At 38.8% G+C, this 13,876-nt stretch overlaps 1 protein-coding gene across 1 annotated transcript in view; it reads right to left on the bottom strand.

The window, feature by feature from the left end:
* Magi3 (membrane associated guanylate kinase, WW and PDZ domain containing 3) overlaps positions 1-13,876 on the bottom strand; it is an 87,221-nt gene that overhangs the window by 53,532 nt on the left and 19,813 nt on the right. Inside the window, exons 4-6 of the mRNA XM_013024619.1 lie at positions 10,841-10,960; positions 2,568-2,777; positions 340-514 (exon numbers count right to left, since the gene is read on the bottom strand). Of these exons, the coding sequence (XP_012880073.1) occupies positions 340-514; positions 2,568-2,777; positions 10,841-10,960 (505 nt within the window). The remainder of the gene's footprint in view (positions 1-339; positions 515-2,567; positions 2,778-10,840; positions 10,961-13,876) is intronic.

The following is a 13,876-nucleotide window of genomic DNA, read 5'->3' as shown; positions in this document are numbered from 1 at the left end:
GGGCCTCAGGCATGCAAGGCAAGCGCTCTACCACTGAGCCACCTTCCCAGCCCCTTCCTTTTGTTTTTACCATTAGTGATAAATCAATTGTCAGTCTTCCTTCTATAAAACTAGAGGCAAAATATACTATTCTGTTCATCTAAGTCAAAAATAATAAAATGCTATCCAGGAAGCTAATCTGAATAAGGATCATCTACTACTTGTATAAAAAATATTTCTAAAGAAAGGAGAAGAAACAAGAGCTTTGCCAAGCAGGCACACATTTAAAATGAAGTTAACAACATTTTGGACAATGCCCACAGTAGTGGCGCATCTGAAGAGAGGCAGGAGTTGGCTTACTCAATGAAGTAGATCATTCCTGTGTCTGTGTAGGCCATTTCCCAGTTTGGGGGTAGTGGTTCCAGGTTTTCGTCTCTAATCATATAATTTCTAAAGTCCATGGAGCTATTTGTTTGGTTATAACTTGGAACAGTCTTCATCCAGTCTGGTGACTCCGAATGCCTCTCTCTGTTTTCTGCCATTGGACAAAACGGAACAGTAAAGTTACACTTAGTCAAACAACCCTTTTGGTTTCTTACAAAATGCCAGCTATACATGTGTACATAGTATCAGCATTACATGCTGACATTTTACTTGTCTATTCTACATGTCCACATTCTTCTAGACATTCTGAAGTGAGAAATATGCATATTCAATGGTAGTCATTTTCTGTTACTATGAACCCTGTCCTGTGTAGAACCTCTTAACACCAGCAATGCTCACAACTACCCTGTATTATCACCCTTATTTTACAGACTGAACAAAGTAAGCACAGAGAGGTTAACTCATTCAAGGTCACAAGAGAGAGGCAAGAGAGAGACGAGAGGGGAGAGAAAAGGAAGAGAGAGAGTAAGGGTGGGGAGAGAAGGCTAGTACAAGACTGAATTCAGGGCTTGAGTTCTGCCCCTAAGCTTCTTTTGCTCAAGGCTAGCACTCTACCATTTTTTTTTTTTTTTCCGGTCGTGGACCTGAACTCTGGGCCTGGGCACTGTCCCTCAGCTTTTCAGCTCAAGGCTAGCGTTCTACCGCTTGAGCTACAGAGCCACTTCCAGCTTTTTCTGTTTATGTGGTGCTGAGGAATTGAACCCAGGGCCTCATGCATGCAAGGCAAGCACTCTACCACTGAGCCACCTCCCAGCCCCGCACTCTACCATTTGAACCACAGCTTCACCTCCAGCTTTTTTTTTATAGTTAATTGGAGGTAAGAATCTCATGGACTTTCCTGCCCAGGCTGGCTTTGAACCGTGATCCTCAGATCAGCCTCCTGAACAGCTAGGATTATAAGCTTGAGCTACCAGTACTGGGTTACATATTACATCTTAACAACTGATAAAGGAAAAGACAATTGTGTTTTGGGAAAATATGGAGACGAGGCCATGATTTACCTATTATTTATCTGCATACACTCACACTCACACACACACACACACAAAATCTCTTTTTTTTTTTTGGTCGGACTAGGGTTTGAACTCAGGACCTTATCCTTGCTAAGGTTAATCCATAACCCCCCAGCCTTTTTTTCCTTGAAGCTATTTTTTAAGTAGGGTCTTGCCTTTTAGCCTAGGCTGACACTTTCACCTATTCCTCCGCATGGCATGGCACAGCTTGTTAACTGAGGTGGAGCCTCCCTAGGTTTTTGTCTGAACTGGCCTCAAACCACATCTTCCTGATCCCTGACTCCTGAGTAGCTAGGATTATAAGTGTGACTGACTAACAAGGGCCTGGTCAATATATTTGCATTTTTTAAACTATATGTCAAGTCACTGCTTTTGTTTCAAGGGATACAATAATGAACAAAACAAGCAAAACTCTAGCCCTTCAAAAGTATACACACTAATATTTCAAAATCTAAATGAAAAATATTGCTAGTAACCTTTCTAGTAATTTTTACTGATATATTTCCAAATTCTATATACTCTGGCTGAAGGCTGGCTATATTATAAAATATACTTTGCATTTATCCTGTAAAATAAATTTAGATCAGTAAGATTCCTGTATCCCAGCAGCACAGAAGACTCTCAGATACTTTAGGCCAACAGAGTATTGCCATATTGTCTTATTTTTATTACTGATAGCTTATTATTGACTTACCAAAATTGAGATAAGTCTCGCTGGCTTACAAGGTGGTCTACAGAGAAACTGCTCCATACAGTTTTTTTAAAAAAAAAAATCAAAATTGCTGGGCACTGGTAGCTCACACCTGTTACCCTAGTTAACTCAGGAGGCTGAGATCTGAGGATCACAGTTTGAAGCCAGCCCAGGCGGAAGAAGCTCTCATCTCCAATAAACTAATCAGAAAAAGCCTGAACTGGCACTGTGGCTCAAGTGGTACAGCACTAGCTGTGAGCAAAAGCAACTCAGAGACAGCGTCCAAGCCCTGAAGCCAACCCCCAGGACTGGCAAAATAAACAAACAAAAAACAAAAATCACTTATTCTCTCTATATTCCTTGTAAAGTTTTACTATATCCAACTCAATGTTACAGTGGAATCACCACAGAAACCAGAAGTTGTCCATCTAGTTACAAACCTGTGGGTCCACTGCCATTAACAGCGTCTTTGTCTTCATCTTCTTCCTCTTCAGGAAGAGAGCTGTCCATCCTTTCCATCTTGCTGACAGAGGTAGTTCTCTTCCTTTGGGATTCAGTGTCAAAGTCATTGTCAAAGAGAACTTGATCAACAGGGTCTGGCTGGAAAGGGCTGGGCTCTGCTGGAGGCTTGGGGGTTCCATAGAAGTTTCCTAGGTAGACAGACAGGAACCAGTGAAAGCACTAGTACTGAGATCAGTCGCAACAGTACTGCCTAGGGTGTGTCTTGCTGCTTCTCGCACTGAAGGTTTTTTAGTATCTACCCCTGTCCAAAAGGAGACCAAAGCATACCCTAGGAGAGCAAGAAGTAGAAAGTAAAGACCTCATAATCTTGTCCTACATTACCTAACATCTGGACTACGGCTGGAACTACATACAGATTATTTATTTCTACAGGGCTTGCTTTGTACACGGGTTCTCAATTAGGGCCTAATTTGTGAATTTAATATGCTTCATGGAAGACTAGTTGACATAAAAGGCAGAAGTGAATGAAGAAGGATAAAACTAACACAAATCATTTGGTTCTAACAATGAACTATTTTGGTTAAGGAAGGAAATATGTGGGTAAAGGATAAAAGCTCAACTAGTTTACATAAAAATGTAGGCTGTTTCTGAAATTTAAAGAGTTTTCTATGCATTGCAATGATATTATCAGGCAATACAATGAGCAACTACAGCCATTATTAGCCTAATTCAATACAGGCTTACTCTCATAAAAGCAGTAAATATTTAAATTTGCTTTGAGAATCAGCAATTTTAATAGGACAAATAAATCTTCCAGAGTAGAAGAAAAACAAGTGAACACTTCAGTCTGCACAGGCCGGGCTGGCTGCAGTCACAGTTTGTTGCACCTTTGTCAATAATTATGCTAACGCTATACCAAGATAAATAAGAAGTAAAATATTTATGACTTTTCCTTGTCATGTGTAAAAAAAAAGCCATACTTTCTAATCAAATTGTTTGGCAGTAAGTAGACATTAAGATGTTCTTTACATAAAGGAATAAATGAAAATGGATGTTTTTTTTCCTAGATAGAAAACAAATTCTGGACTGGTCCCACAATACAGACTTAGAAATTAAGTAGTGTACTAAACAAGGGATGTTTAAGTGAAAAACATTACAGTGGATGTTTTGGAAGGCTGTGAGTAGTAACTATCATGAAAATATTCAAGACAAAACAAGGAAATCAAACCACCGACTTCTGCACTAGGTCTGCCTTTCCCCTACTACTTCCTTGCTTTCAAGTTTGAAGGAGATCACTTATCTTATTACAGACAAATGCAAAGTCTGTGGTAAAACAGACCAGGCCATCCAGAAGTCTGTAAGGAAAGGAAAGGCCTTGGGGAAAAGCAGGGTCACAATTCTCTGGGCAAAGAGCACAGAAATATTCTAAACAGAGGTTTGGAAGAAAATGTTCTTGTTTTATGCCCAATAATCATACAATCAAGGAATCTTATGTTTCATGAAGAACAGAAAGCCCATCCATCTAAGGATACTCATGGTATCCCTAGGGAACACACCGCTGTGAAAGCGGAGTCATTACCATCTAATTCTAAGAGGTTTGACTTCCCCTGAAATGGAAAATTGCTATCCACAGTCACTGTAAAGATTTGTCTTCAGAATGCACTTTGTTTTTCAACTTGTTCTAAACACAAAAAGATAATTATTGGGCTTAGATTAAATGCACACAGGCACACACATGCGCTCACACACATGCACACATGCGCGCTCACACACACATGTGCACACACACACTTGCCTATATCCGAGGCCCAAATTGATCCCCCGTACCACCATCACAAAAAAGATGATGAAGGGAGTAGAGGAGGGTGGAGGAAGGGCCAGAAAGGGAGAAGGAAGGGGAGAGAGAAAAGCTACTGTCATTTATAACTTTTCTCCCCTTTAATTATTGCAAATATCAAGATCTCAGCTACAGGCACAAATATTTAAGATTTGTGAACCCTACCTATAATGGACAGAAAAAAGGTTTAATAACTTAAGAAATGCTTTCACTTTTTTTTTCTTCTACAAAAACCTTTTCATTTTTACAACACAACTATCCAATATCTCATACATATACAACACTGGCTAATGCTATCAGTCATATAAAATTTCTATTTTACTTATATGCTTACTTATTATATGAGCATATACATTACTTATTTACAACTTATCTTCCAGGTATTATTGCCAAATCTCCTTGAAATTTTGTTTCACTTTAAGGACATGCCTGCATATGGTCACATATACAATTGAGCCCTTAATTGCTTTTTTAAAAATTTATTGTAGAGGTGATGAGCAGGGATGTTACAGTTACACAAGTAGGGTAATGAGTACTTGTCTTTTTAAACACTGTTACCCCTATCTCATTTTCTCCCCGTTACCACCCCTCCCTGCCCCAAGTTGTAAAGTTCACTTCCAACATAGTGTCTAGTGAGTATCATTGTTGCATTAGTTCATCCTTTGTCCTGATGTTCCTGTGATTCCTTTCCCTTCCACAGATCTGATAAGCTTATAAGTAAGATAAAAGCTACATAAAACTAAAACAGAAGAAAAAAATAGAAATAACTGCATACAGGACATAATAAGAACCTCTTATTTCTAATTCTTGAATTCATTTTGATATGCTTCATTATATATGGTCCTATGTACTTAGCAATTGGGCTATTGTGATCCCCTGCTAAAAATATCATACATAATTATTACAAATGAGAAAAAACATGAAACCTGTATTTCTAGGCCTGGCTTGCTTTGCTAAATATAATGTTTCCAGGTCTTTCCATTTCCTTACAAATGGGGCAATGTCATTATTTCTGATGGAAGTATAGAACTCCATTGTGTATATATACCACATCTTCTTGATCCATTCATCTACCAAGGGGCAGCTGAGTTGGTTCTGTATGTTAGCTATGGTAAAAAATAATGAACATGGTTGTGCTGGTAGCTTTAGTGTGGGCTTGTTTGTGAGCATTTGGGTAAGTGCCCAGCAATGGGATTGCTGGGTCAAAGGGGAGCTCTATGTGAGTCTTTTGAGGAAGCTTCATACTGCTTTCCAGAGTAGTTGAACAAGCTCACACTCCCACCAACAGTATAGTAGTGTTGTTTTCTTCTGGCCACATCTCCACCAGCATCTGTTGTTATTAGAGTTCTTGATCATAGTCATTCTAACTGGGGTGAGGTGGAATCCCAACGTTGTTGTTGTTGTTTTGGGGGGTCCAGTCGTGGGGCCTGAACTCTGGGCCTGTGCGCTGTCCCTCAGCTCTTCAGCTCAAGGCTAGCGCTCTACCACTTGAGCCATAGTGCCACTTCTGGCTTTTTTCTTTTTGCTTATGTGGTGCTAAGGAATCGAACCCAGGGCCTCATGCATGCAAGGCAAACGCTCTACCACTGAGCTACCTTCCCAGCCCCTCAATGTTGTGATTTGCATTTCTTTTATGATCAGAGAAGTTGAACATTTCGTCATGTGTCTATTGGCCATTCTTATTTTCTCTTCAAAGAAGTCTCTCATTTAAGTCTTTAGCCAACTTGTTAATGGGGCGGTTGTTTCTTTGATGATTTGCTTTGGGGGAATTTTTTGAGTTCTAAGTATATTTTAGATATGAGGCCCTTGTCTGTTATATGGCTAGTGAAGATCTTCTCCCAATCCATGGGCTTTCTATTGATCTTGCTAGTTATGTCCTTTGCTATGTAGAAGCTCTGCAGTTCAATGCAATCCCACTTATCCAACTTTTCTTTGATTTGTTGTGTTTCTGTGTCTTCATAAAGACAGCTTCAACCTGTGCCAGTAAGCCTTAGAGTTCTCCCTATTCCTTCCTGTAATATTGTCAGGGCATCTGCTTTTACTTCCAGGACTTTAATCTATCTGGAATTGATTCTGGTACAAGATGATCTATAAGGACCTAACTTCAGTTTTCTACATGTGTATAGCCAGTTCTGCCAGCACCATTTGTTGAAGAGGCTTTCTTTCATCCTGCTTTTTTGGTTTCCTTATCAAAATTAGGGGGCCATAGGTCTTTAAGTTCATTTCTGGGTCTTCAGTTCTATTCCATTGGTCCTTAGGCCTATTCTTGTGCCAGTACCAAGCTGTTTTTTATTACTATATAGCTTCACAGTAGGAGTTTGAAGTTTGGTATTGATATTCCTCTAGCACTAGTCTTCCTGCTGATTGTTCTGTTATTTGGGGCCTTTTATTATTCAATATGAAATTTTGGATTGCTTCTGCTATTTCATTAAAGAATGATGTCGGGATATTGATGGACATTGCATTGGATTTGTAGATGTCCTTTGGCAATATTGCCATTTTCACAATGTTACTACTCCCAATTCAGGACTATAGGAGGTTTTTCTACTTCCTTAAATCTGCTTTAATTTCCCTTTTTAGGTTTCTAAAGTTTTCGTTATAGAGATCCTTCACTTCTTTTCACTTAATTCCTAGGTATTTTGGGGAGAGCTATTAGAAAAGGTGTTGTTTTCCTGATTTCAGTTTGCTCTTTTCATTGTTGGCATACAGAAAAGCCACTGATTTTTGTGGATTAATTTTATACCCTGCTATTTTGCCAAAGTTTTTGATCAGCTCAAGTAACTTGGCAGTAGAGTTCTTTAGATACAGGATCATGTCTTCTGCAAAGAGGGGGAGTTTTACTTCTTTCCCTAATTGGATCCCCTTTATGTTTGCCTCTTGCCTTAACTGCTCTAGGTAGGAATGCTAAAACTATATTGAAGAGGAGTGCAGAGAGTGGACATCCTTGTCTTGTTCCTGATTTTAGAGTAATAAGCCCTTTCTTACTTGACCCATCCCTTAAGCTATCCTGAAGTGGACCTGTGTCATTCTCCCAAATACTGTATTCTCTAGGATGTGTGTGTAAATAAATGCATCCACACATGTAATTGTTTTCAATAAAAGCTTCACAGTGTCTTCATGTTTCACACTTTTTAAAAGTAGAATATTACACTAATTCCTCTATAGCCTTCTGTTTATAATTCTAAAACTTCTTCAGCATAATACATATTTCTTTTTTGGGGGGAGGCCGGTGTGAGGCTTGAACTCTGGGCTTGGGTGCTATCCCTCAGCTCTTCAGCTCAAGGTGAGCGCTCTACCACTTGAGCCACAGCACCACTTCCAGTTTTCTAGTGGTTTATTGGAGATAAGAGTCTCATGGACTTTCCTGCCCAGGCTGGCTTTGAACTATGATCCTCAGATCTCAGCCTCCTGAGTAGGTAGGATTATAGTCGTGAGCTACCGACGCCCAGCTTTCTTTTTTCTTTTCTTTTCTTTCTTTTTTTTTTTTTTTAAGTACTGAGGATCAAACCCAGAGCTTTGCACCTGGCTAGCCCACCACTCTACCATTGAGCTGTATTCCCAGCCCTTGGGTTTTGGACATGGTCTCCTAACGTAGTTCAAGCTGGCCTTGAATGTGTTAGTGTAGACCAGGCTGGCCTAAGACTCTTGATTCTCATGTCTCCACCTACCGACTAATCGGATTGCAGATGTGTACTACACATTGGTCCATAATAGCCCATTTTTATGAAATACAAATTAAGGTGTCTTGTATCCATTCTCTTACTAAAAGAGAGTTGTTTCCATTTCAAACAGTGCTATAATGGTTACTCTGGTGCTGGCTGACACAAGAACACAAGCAATGAATTCTCTAGGGAAGGTAATGTATCATTTTATAAAATCTTTGCCAGAAATGTATGGAAGGTTCTATTTCTTGCAATTATCAAACTTCTGTATTTTTGCCAATCTGATGAGTGGAGAATGATGCCTAATTGTTTACATTGCATTTCCTCTGAGCCAAGCATAGAGCACACAGTAAGAGGCCACTCTGTCATAAAACAAGTCCTCATGTTTCATCAAAGAAAATGTAGGCAAAATCCTTATGACTCAAAAGCAGGAGAATGTATAAATAAAACTTTCAAAGCATAGATATTAAGAAAAAGTGTTAAAATTGATATATAAAAAACTTATATATATGATCAAGGAATCTTATTTTCCATGAAGAATGGAAAGCCCATCCATCTAAGGATACTCATGGTATCCCTAGGGAACATACTTGGCTGTGAATGCTGAGTTATTACTATCTAATTCTAAGAGGTTTAACTTTCCTTGAAATGGAAAAATGCTATCCAGAGTCACTGTAGGGGTAAACATGATAAATAAGGAATTACATTTCATGAAGAAATATGGGATAAGGTTAACAGGTGACAGAATGAGAAAAAAACGTCTATGCCAGGTAAGAGATTAATCAACCTCCATATATCAGACACTGATTGAAATCTAGGTTTCAAAAGGAGAAAACAAACAAATGTATAATTTGCATAAGTTCTAAAGACATGACTAGATGTTCAAATTCTCTGACTACCAGAGACACTAAAGTTAAAATTAGATACCATTTCTACAACCATTAGGTTGGCAAAACGATGAAATTGGATATGCCAAGTGTTGAGACTGAGAAGCCATTAGTAAGGCCTGTGTGCTGCTGGGGGAAGGAGAAGACTGCAGAGCATTCCACTCATCTGACTAGTACGCAGATATTGTGTTCAACTAAACAATTCTGCTCTTTTTTAAATTTTTTTATTGTAAAAATACTGTACAGAGGGGTTACAATTACATGGGCAAGATAATGCATTTTTGCTCTTTTGAAATTATGCAAAAATACTCAGTGCAGCTTCATTAGTGGAGATGAGGACTGTCACACAATGCCTTCATACTTCAGACTACAGCTCGGAATCATACATAGTATGATTGCATACGTAGTATAGTACCCCAGAGGAATCTAAAATTTACAGTAATAAATGAAAAAAACTGAATGATACAGAACATAGTTTAGATGTAAATAATAAATATGCACACAAGACACAACACACATTTTGTGAGCACACACATAAAGAAGCCATACACATTAAACACTTCAGAACAGTTAAGTATAAAAAGGAGGCTACTTACATAAAAGTGAAAACAAGTAGGTAGCTACACATTTTTCTGGGAAATCTTCACTAGCTATCTTATCTAAACAAGATATACCTTTTATTTTCTTCAAATCTTTGCTTCACTTTGTCTTATCCTCTCCACCTAATTTGTTGTGTAACTGCCTTCCCCACTAAGACACAGGATTCATTAGGGAAACAGCACCTCGGTCAGTGTCCCTACCTCATACACAAAACAGGTCCTCAACAAAGGGTTGCTGAATAAAACAGTATCACATACACGAATAAATGAATAAATGAAGGATGGGTGCTAAGCCCAGAAAGAGAAGCTAAGTTAAACTTAGAAGACCAAGGGCTTGACTGAATGCTCTGACCAGGAGATGTGATCAGAGCTGTTCCTGAGGGAGATTGACGTGGTACCGAAGGGCAGGGTAGACTCAGGAAGGAAGAGCTAAGCAGAGACATTCATGGCAAGAGTCCAGACTCAGCCAGGGTCCCGCTATGAGATGGCTGGAGTGAATAGCAGGGCTCTATGGATGTCTCTGCAAATAAAGGGATGTTGAGCTCTGATAACTGACTGATGAGGAACAGGAGGAAAGAGGAAGTAAATGATGGTGCTGCTGTGGGAGAGAAATTATGGGGAATTACTGGCTAGAATGCAAATGCATGTGTGGATATAGCTCATTCATGGCCAGATATTCATTAAGCATTGTCTTTAGGAACTGAGGATTACAGAGTAAGAGAAACATGGTCCCCCACCACCACAGAGTTTGGAGGACAGGCAACTGTAACAGTCTGACAAAGCCATGGTGGGGAAGGGTGTGGCCCTGTGGAAATGGACAGGCTTGCCAGTTAAAACCATGGTAGGTGAGAAAAATTGCTAACAAGGATCATTTAAAAGTTGAAATATGATCTTGAATTTGTATTTTCCTGAATCAAGGGGGTAAACAGATACAAAAAGAAAACCAATTATCCTGTTTTTGCTGCCCCCTATGTATAGTTTTGTTTTCTCCAAGAGATTCAAACTACATACAGGGATTTTTGTTTTTGTTTTTTACTGTATAAAGATTTGGGGTTCTCAATCATAAACAGAAAAGCTATTCACAAAAACTTGCTGAGTTCAGATAATGGACATTTCTATGAAATACATAAACTAGCCAGTTTTGATTTAAAATAAGAAATGCTCTAGAAAAGAACAGTTTTCTAAGAACGGTTAAAAATGGTATTTTACTGTTTGAATTCTCTCTGAAATAACTGCAGTCACATGGGTGGTCATTTGGGGACATACCATCATACGTTCCACTCTCTAACAATGCGCCACTCTCCTCCAGTGCTTTGAACTGGTCAACAGAAATGAAATTATAGTCCACCCCTGGGACTTCCCCATCCCTGGGGGCCCTTGTAGTGCCTATGGAAAAAAAGAAGAAAAAAAATATGTACACATTTTAAAATGCTTTTTAAATTACAAAAGATCCAAAATAATAGAAAACTCAGGTTTATGGAGAACACACTGGAGAGCCAGCTAACTACATCCTAATTTCTGGAACGAGGATTAGAAGGTTAATATTATACTAATTTTAATGTATTATTCAGTGAAAGTAGTACTATAAATGTAGAATGAGTAAATGCACCTTAATAAACTAGCCATGAAATTTAAAACTATAAGAACCCTAAGATAATTTCAGTACCAAAAAGGCTTAATTTCCCAACATATAAAAATTGATTCTTTTAAAACATCCATTATCATTACTTAACAGCAAGAAGAGATAAATAACAGGCGTTATTCTCTACTCCAACTACATTAGAATATATGGTTGATGAATAAAAACTAAACATAAATATGGCTTACAATGTGGTGTTCAAATAATTATTCTGCATACACTTTTTCCTTTCCTAGCAAAAGTAAAAACAACTTTTCTTTACTAGAGTTATCAAAGATTATAAAAGAGAGAGAAACAATGTCTATAAATTCTTTCAGTAAGCTTTAACATGTGAACAAACATTGACTATGATGTTATTTTAGACTAATGAATAAAAAGAATTAAGATAGGCATTCACATACTGCTTCATCATTATTCTCTTCAAGTAATTTCCAACAACTTAGAGGTAAGTAAACTTTTACAGACACTACTGTAGACACATACATTTCTATACTAAGATGGAACTCATGCTAAAGTAAAATCTTTGTTTCAGATTCAACATACAACTCAGATTATGGCAGCATTGCTACATTTGACTGGATTGTCCTAAATGAAACTCAGTCACTTTCTTTCTTTCTTTGGCCAGTCCTGGGGCTTAAACTCAGGGACTGGGCATTAGCCTGAGCTTCTTTTATTAAAGGCTAGCATTCAACCACTTGAGCCACAGTGCCACTTCTGGTTTTCCTGTTTATTCAGTACTGAGGAATCAAACCCAGGGCTTCATGAGTGCTAGGCAAACACTCTACCGAGCCACCTTCCCAGTCCTCAATCACTTTTATGAATTGAAATTTGACATGTCATTTCAAATCCTTTGCAGTACAAAAGGAGATCACAGGACTTTAGTCTGAGATGCACAAGACCAAAACTGTCCTCCACTTAGATCCTCATCTGAAAGTCTGTCACCTCAGTGCCTCCCTCTGTTCTATATCCAGTAACCAAAGCCAATTGCTTTCTCCTCTTAAATACTTCTGGATGGTCCTCTTTTTTCCCACAACCACCTAACTGACATCTGTGGCCCATGATGTTGGATCTCTAGTTTAATCCTTGCTTTCCCTGGCTACACATCTCACCACACTATAGCTGGTGACTTTCCTGAAATAATCTGAGTAAAAACAACAACAAATCCTCTCTCAGCTCCTCTAGAGCATCCCACGAATCCAGACGCTGCAAGAAGACCTGCAGTGGCCAGCTGCCTCACCTCTTTCTACTCAACCCACCAGAGACTTTTATTCAGTTCCTCTCACACTCCCGTTGTACTCACCTCCAACACGCAAGTCCTTCCCCCTCTCACTACAGGACTCATACTCCTTCCCCTCTGTGGCTCACCTCTCAAGTCTTGGCTCACAGAGTTGCTTCCTAGAACCTTCCCGACCCCACCTAGGGTGTGGTGACAGGCAGGAACTGTGTCTATGTGACCCAGCCCTAAGTTGAGTTCATTGCAATGATTGTAACTGACAGATAAGTGAACATATATAAATTTAAACCAACTCAACAGTATTATGTTATTACAAATTTATTCACCAGAAACTCATATTTGCTTTTTTTATTTTTATGGGTCCTGGGACCTGGGTGTTGTCTCTGAGCTTCTTTTGCTCAAGGCTATCATTCCACCACTTGAGCCACAGGGCCACTTCTGACCTTTTCTGAGTAATTTACTGGGGATAAGAGTCTCATAAGACTTTCCTGCCTGGGCTGGCTTCAAACCAAAGATCTTCAGATCTCAGCCTCCTGAGTAGCTAGGATTACAGGCATGAGCCACTGATACCCAGCTTGTTCCTACTTTTAATATTCCGTAATGTAAAAAATCCACAAAGATTAGTGATAACACATATATAATGGTTTGAGAAAATAATAGCTAAGTCAACATTATGCGGATTGTACTAAATTTCCCTCTGTATTTTTAACTCCACACTTTTCTACAGTATTTTTTTTCGGTTGGTCGTGGGGCTTGAATTCTGGGCTTGGGTGCTGTCTCTGAGCTCTTCAGCTCAAGGCGAGGGCTCTACCGCTTGAGCCACAGCGCCACTTCCGGTTTTCTAGTGGTTTATTGGAGATAAAGAGTCTCACGGACTTTCCTGCCCAGGCTAGCTTTGAATCGCAATCCTTAGATCTCAGCCTCCTGAATAGCTAGGATTATAGGCATGAGCCACCGGTGCCTGGCTTCTACAGTATTTTTTAATCTGTTCGATATTAGAGGGTAAAGAAGCTGGAGAATATAACTTCTTTAACATTACATTTTTAAATTTTCAAGTTGTTTATGTATCTCATATATTAAGTGATTGTTAGGAGTCTCTAAATGAACAGCTTTTAGTTTTCATATTAAATAAGAATGAATTTTAGGAACTAAACTCAATGGATAAAATTTTAATTATCTGTGATATATGGAAAAACAGAGCACAATATTTCTTTCATACCATGTCTCATTAAGAGTTGGGGGCCTCCATGGTTTCCCTTATTTGCAATATCTAGTATATGTATGAGTCAAGAGGAAAAGGTCAGATAATGTGATGTCAGGAAAATGAACTCTTAGATATGTATTTTAATGTTTTTTTCTTTCATGCATGTGTTTCTAACGCATTTATAAGATTATTTCTTTGTTGCTTTGTATGTCCCTCCCCCACAGT

The sequence above is a fragment of the Dipodomys ordii genome, unplaced genomic scaffold (assembly GCF_000151885.1).
Source record: "Dipodomys ordii isolate 6190 unplaced genomic scaffold, Dord_2.0 Scaffold78, whole genome shotgun sequence".
NCBI classification, from domain to species: Eukaryota; Metazoa; Chordata; class Mammalia; order Rodentia; family Heteromyidae; genus Dipodomys; species Dipodomys ordii.
This window is presented reverse-complemented; position numbering and strand designations above follow the sequence as displayed.